The sequence below is a fragment of the Atta colombica genome, unplaced genomic scaffold (assembly GCF_001594045.1).
Source record: "Atta colombica isolate Treedump-2 unplaced genomic scaffold, Acol1.0 scaffold76, whole genome shotgun sequence".
In the NCBI taxonomy this organism is placed as follows: Eukaryota; Metazoa; Arthropoda; class Insecta; order Hymenoptera; family Formicidae; genus Atta; species Atta colombica.
The window spans coordinates 256527-263515 of NW_017259568.1; the positions used below are offsets into that span (position 1 = coordinate 256527).

At 30.3% G+C, this 6989-nt stretch overlaps 1 protein-coding gene across 1 annotated transcript in view; it reads right to left on the reverse strand.

The window, feature by feature from the left end:
• Positions 1-579: 579 nt before the first annotated feature.
• The window catches only part of LOC108692523 (ubiquitin carboxyl-terminal hydrolase 22), a 10587-nt gene continuing 4177 nt past the window's right edge, over positions 580-6989 (reverse strand). The window contains exons 2-7 of the mRNA XM_018200818.1: positions 3332-3464; positions 2948-3163; positions 2355-2769; positions 1536-1964; positions 1277-1426; positions 580-1139 (exon numbers count right to left, since the gene is read on the reverse strand). Of these exons, the coding sequence (XP_018056307.1) occupies positions 1097-1139; positions 1277-1426; positions 1536-1964; positions 2355-2769; positions 2948-3163; positions 3332-3464 (1386 nt within the window). The 3' untranslated portion in view covers positions 580-1096. The remainder of the gene's footprint in view (positions 1140-1276; positions 1427-1535; positions 1965-2354; positions 2770-2947; positions 3164-3331; positions 3465-6989) is intronic.

The following is a 6989-nucleotide window of genomic DNA, read 5'->3' on the forward strand; positions in this document are numbered from 1 at the left end:
ATAAATATTTGGCTGGCAAGAGCAGAAATTAAGAAAAAAATATATACGAGGCCCATTCCCGCCGTTATAGTGTGCGTGTATGCGTGCGCGTGTGTATGTGTGCAGGAGGAAGGGGATGAGTGCAGGATGGATCTGATAAAAAGTTTGTTTTCTTTTTCCCGAAAACGGTTAGAGATAAAAGGAAGACACTTATTATCAAAATTGTATGATAAATAAGAGACATACTTTGATGACATTGAGTAAATGTCCTTAATTTTTTTATTATCAATAAATAAAGATTTTTTTTTAATAGAAAGGAGTATTTTCTAATCATTCTATCGATGTTACTCAATCAGCTGAATATCTTTGAATAATGCTTTGATAATTCAATTATCTTTGGAATATAAATTAAAAAAAGAAACAGATTATAAATTAGAATTAATTTTTTAATTATTGCAATAAAACATTCACTATGTAGATCTAAACATGCCTGTAGTCTTTGTGGAAAGTTTGCTTAAACTTTTTCTAACTCTTGAATCGTTATTTCATGATAAAAATATTTTTTATTCTTTCTATTATGTTTTTTGATAAGCTGTTGAAAGTGAAGAGTGAAAGAGCTGAATTATTTTCAATGTCCGGAACATATAGAAAGAATAAAAAATATTGAGTTTCAAAATTATTTCAGAAATCTACTCTCAAGTGTTGTTATGACTTTAACGAACACCTTGTGTGTGTGTGTGTGTGTGTGTGCGCGCGCGCGTGTGTGTGGTGTGTGGTATGTGTGTGTGCGCGCGTGTAACATATTTGCAGAACAGGAGTATAACAATGGTTAGATATACAAAAATTACGATCAGTCGATTAAAAAAAATTGAGCTAATCTTAATATCTACGCTTACGTTACATTCATATAGATGTCGACTGAGAATATCAGACGACATACCTGATCGAATACAAAAGACGCCAACGGAAACCATAAAGCGACAGTGACAAAAATTTATATTTGATAAACATAAAGTCACTGACGTCTAACTTCAGCAGCGGTTTTTAAATTCTTTGTTAAATAAATTAATTACATGACTTGATTCACATCTTCTTTTCTGTTTTAGACTTTATTATTTTATCCATATTCCAAAATTTGCTTATGATAAAACAAGAGATACCTAAAAAATAAAAATTTATTTAGCGAGAGAACGATTTAACTTTTTCTTTTCAGTGTATTCGTTGAGAAATTGTAATAAAAAAAATCTAAATCCAGATGATTCTCATTCACTTTCAGTATCGCCCTACTTTATCTTACCCTTCGCTGGTCAAGACATCCTTCAACTTGGCCCGTGTAATCAAATGATCATTGCACTTGAACCATTGATCTCTCTGTTGCCTGATGAAAGCGGTATAATGTCCAGTCTCTAAAGAACCCTCATGATTTATTACGGCAAACAGAGAGTACCTATTATCAGCAATCATATTTTAATTCAATAATCATAAATTTCTTTTGAAACGATATAATGTTAGTTATCAGAAATAGAAAAAAATTGTAATTCAAGAGATATCACTACCTATTGTCGCTGAAACTCATATCCTCTCCGTTTTTTGACAAACCATTCAGCATAGCGCTGTTGTTATTACCATTGCGTCTATGCGACATGAATGGCGTCATATCTAATTGTTCTGGGAACGAGATAAATGTAGAGATCTTCTTTTTAAAAATCTTATCTTGGATTATGAAGTGTTCAAAGCGCTTTAGATGAAAAATCGCCACGATCGGCAATTGCTTCATCGTTAATTGCTTTGTGCTTTCTTGGTAAGTCTCACAGTTGCTACATTTAATCTTTGCACTAGAACCTAAATGCTCGGCTCTGGTGAATTTTTCCAAACAATCTAGCAAGGAAGTGGGTGGCCCGGGTGTATTAGAACCAGAGGTACTAGCTGCCGAAGTTAGATCTAAAGATATGTCCCAAAATGGATCTATTGTAGTAGACACTCCACTGAAAAGGAAATGAAAAATAACAGAGCTAAGTCTGATATAATAACAATTCTTGTTATGTTAAACAGCTTATTTTTACAATGTATTGTATTTGAGAAATTTTGTATTAATCTAGCGAGTATCGATTAACCACGTTGTAATTAGACAAGTTACTAACAGCACTCGACCAGTAAAAAAGCTCTAGGCGCTATGTCTAATCGTAACACTATCAATCGAAATCCTCCTTAATCTGATATAATATTATAATAATTCTTTCTATATAAAATAAGCTGTGCATTTATCATATTATTTAATGTGCTTTTTAGTGTACTTAAATACTTTATAGCTTCTATCTATTCATACATCTTCTCTATCTAAGTATCTTCTTAGAGAGATCTAGAGATTAACATACTTGCAAGCCTGACAAACAACATCACTTTGAAGGCACCCAGTAAATATTTGATCGATGATACACTTGCAGTGATGAGGGTTATCTTTGACCAGTATCGTAGTGGCTTCGCAGTGTTTATGAAGGACATCCAGTGTAGCAATGAAGAATTCATGGGCATCCTGCTGTTCATAGCCTGCCAAATGTCTGACGTGGGTCCAAATCAGATGGAGAAGTTTGTGAAGCGTCAATGGAGCTTTGTTGCCGGAATAGAACTCCTGGAACAAATGGGATACCTCGCAGACCAAACAGAGACTCGGTTGCGGGCAGTGATGACGGTCAGCAAGGAAGTAGTCGCGTAACAATGGAGTGTGAATAAGCGCCTGTACGATGCAATTTACGAAACAAGTATTTCCAAGATTGATGAGTCCCCTTAAACCTGAAATTAGAAATTAATTTTTACATTATTCTACAAAGAATATTTGAATCATTATTGTCGAATTATATTTTTTGAAGATAACATTATAACATTATTGCATTTGTATAAAATTTATTTAATTTATACAATGTGATTTAGAAATTGAACTAACAATTAAGCTTGAGAATTTTTTCAATACCTATAGTGGAATTTTCTACAACGCGTCTTCGGCGTGGATGATTTCTTAATAACTCCGCTTCCGTCTGCGTGGGTTCCCATGCACGATAGAATTCCCCGAAACTCAAGGATTTTGCCAACTCGCTCCATTGTGCTTTTGCTACTTTTAACAACTCTCTATCATATACATAATCACCGCATTGGAAGCACAAAATATTCCCATAACACAGATCAACGGCTGCGGAACAAATAAAACGATATAAAAACAGGCAATTGATTAATTATGAAACTATTATACATAAAAGATTCATATTATATAATTTTATTTATTTATTTATATAATGTTTATTTTTAACAAAATATTTGAATGCATGTAATAGATCTAAATTGAAAAATATTCCATTACCTAGAAAATGTTTCTTCGTTTTTGCATGCTCTTGTATGTGACCTTTTACATAGCAGCCAAAAAATATACAATGAAGACAAGAATGTAGGCGATCCTTGTAAGTTTTACATGTGTGACATAAACAACTCACAGCCTGCAAAATAAAATCCCTAATATTAATCATTTTACGTTTATATATTATCTTATTTATTAAACAAACGAGTAAACCTAAACTTTAAACAAAATTTTAATTTAAAGTAATTATTTTAAAATTTAGATATGCATAATATTAAGCATGCTTAATAAAATAATTTCATTTTCATTTCACATTTTGCAAAATATCAGTTATCAGAAATCGTTTTTAAGGCTATTTCAAACCGAACATTTATAAAAAATTGTTCCTGTTTTATCTAAAGAGTAATTTTCAAATAATTAGTGTACCGATATCGACTTCTTAAGATAGAGGACCGCGTATATCAAATATATTTATTAAAATAAATTAAAATTATATAAATATTATCCGCCCCGAATTGTAACAAAATAAACTGGGTAGATAAGTCAAACACGAGCAACAAAGGCCTAATTATACATTAATACAACAAAAATTACACATTTCGACTAAATTAATTGTAAGTCTTCATCGGCCTAATAATGATATGTCGTGAATTTTATATTATAATAATAAAAAATTTTTATTATAATAATAAAAAGAAAGAAACATTGAAAGAATTTGATATTATAATAAAAAGAAAAAAAGAAAGTTTTTTCTCTTTTTCTCTTTTTTTTTCGTTTTTTATCATTCCTAATTCATTATTCCGAGTTTGTAACAATCTGAATTGAATCAATAATTGTTGTATGCTCTCCTATTGGCAGAACATATAACGTCAACCAATGATACAGAATATTAAACTTAAATCAGTGTAAACCCGCTTAGATTGAAAACGCTAATAGTCAAATGTGAAAAGAATAATCAACTACTATGATTGGTGAACTTCTTAAGGTTAAGGCTTACACCTATTGTATTTGCGAGCTTTATCATATGACATATGAAATATTATGGCCCTTTACAATAAATCGTTAATTTGTTTTAATTAAAGTAAAGTGACTAAACTTAAGTAAGTAACTAAACTTAAGTAAGAATATTAAAATCTATAAGCGTTGAAGCCGGATTTGTAATGCTTTAAATAATTCAATATGAATTATATACATGCTATATGAAATGTACCGGGTAAAAATTCCCGGACTGGTGAAATATCTCGAAAACTAAGCATTTCCGAAAGAAATGTTTCCTACAAAAGTTGTTAGGTTAGGTTTTAAGAGTCGATAGGAATGACAAGTCAACTCATTTTCACTTCATTTATGATGCAGCTACATATCTGCACTCTCCATATAAAATATTGTCTCATGGAAGAAATATATATAATTTTGCCATGAAACTCGTTTTGGATTGTATTACGAAACTACGAAGCCTATTAAAGAATTAAAGTTTACAATTTCTTAAAAACATTTTAATAAATAAAATGGTATGCTTCTTATTTACGGTGCAAATACCTATCTTTATGTTGATATTTTATCTCCAAGAAATAATATTACGTCATAAAACTTTTTTCGTTTCTTTCTTTATGAAGCTGCGAAGGCACGTACAGAGACGGATTTTGCAAATTGATTCTTGAAACGTCTTATCATATGAATTATCGAAAATATACGATTTTCGCTAAATACATCTTATTTATATATTTTGTTTAAGTCCTCTCTAAAATTTTTCAATTCTGATTCTTGAAAATTTTTTAATAACAAAATTATGTGCATCTTAACTGTAATACATATCGAGTGAGATATCAGAATAAATTTTTATTTTGCTTTTTCTCTAAAAAATCGCTTTATACGAGCTTTCAGCAGCCTTTCCTGATTACGAATGTCGCAATTAAAACGCGATTGTAATATTTTAGCCATAATTTCAGCATAAAAAAATACATACATAAGTGTAGATTTTGGTCAGTTTTTTTCTCGAAGAAATAATATTTCCTTATGAAACTTTTTGGAATTTCTTTCTTATACTGGAAAGGCTCGTATAAAGCCGGATTTTGCAAATTGATTCTTGAAAATTTTTTATTAATAAAATTATGTACACCAAACTGCACTCATCCGATATGCAGTATAATACTATACTGCATATCGGATGAGATATCATTCAAAAGATGTTAACGTGTTGAAAAATTATAAATAAAGCTTTTGCAAAAGCCTCGGTAGTCTAAGGGCCATGACACACAAAAAAATAAATAGTAAAATGTAAGCAGTAAGCGAATTGACCAATCACGATAGAGTCCGTAAGGCCATAACGTAATAACCAATCCATGTTGATTTCTGCTTACTTACTGCCTTAAATTTTTTGTGTGCTATGGCCTTAAAGACTTAGGACGCTTGTACGGAATACAAGAGTTCTGGGTTCCCGGTCGAGGTAATATTTTTCGCAATAAAAAATAAAATTAATTTATAGTTTCTCAGCATATTAACATCTTTCTAATATGATAGGATTGAGGTATCAAATTATTAAAATTTGCTTGTCAATTTAATTTAATTTGTGATATTATAATAGTTTAATTATTTTTATAAGTGCGGAAAACCAATTCGCGCGCAATTCGAATAAATATGGTATATATGCATATACATATAGTGTCCCACGTGACTATGATCACGAACACTTCCGATGATGTGACAAAAATTATTTTGAATAAACGTTAGTTTTCAATCAACTACAAATTGCAACACTGAAAATTTGCAAAATTTGCAATTCTTTTTTAGGAAAAAAAATCAAGGTCGTCCTAATTTTTTTAAATGGCACTATATATTTTTTATTTCATTATATTGTAACTAATGTCAAGACGAGTTCAATGAATTGCTATATGTCCTTGAGATGACCTTAAAGTCAGACGTAGGTTTAATGAACGGAAACATTTTCATGATAAATTATTTTATATTAAACTTTACATATTTTTTATTACATTGTTCAGAAAAAATATATCTGTAGACAAATTGAAGAACTGATGTAACCATTTCTGAATTCGTGGTATTCCCGAATGTAGTTCACAATTTATAATATTACACACGTGTATGTAATGTGAACGTAGAAAAAATGTCAACATAACTTGTAGTACTTGTAGCGTAGCTCGAACGCTGTTACGACTTTATTTAAACTTGTGTTCTTTCTTAGTTTGACATTAAAGCAAATCGTAATCTAAATTTGTCGAAAATGTATTCCTATAATGAGAAAGGTGATATGCAGCTAATACAAAAATCTTTTCTTACCGTAAAATATGTCCATATAAAATACAAATAAAATAATTTTTCACAAAATTTCCATTTATTGATTCCACACGCCTGATTTTAAGGTCATCCAAGATCAAAGTATAGCAGGATTGAACTCGTCGTGACAATATTGTGAAGTATGTAGTGCCATTTAAAAAAATTAGAGTGACCTTGACTTTTGTCCTAAAAAAAAAAATATTTTGCAAATTTTTAACATTGCAATTTGTAGTCGATTGAAAATTAAATTAATTAAATTAACTAATTTTTATTCAAAATAATTTTTATCACATCACCGGAAGTGCCGGAAAAATCGTGATCAGTTACGTGAGATACCCTGTATACACATATAATATAATATATGTATATTATACGT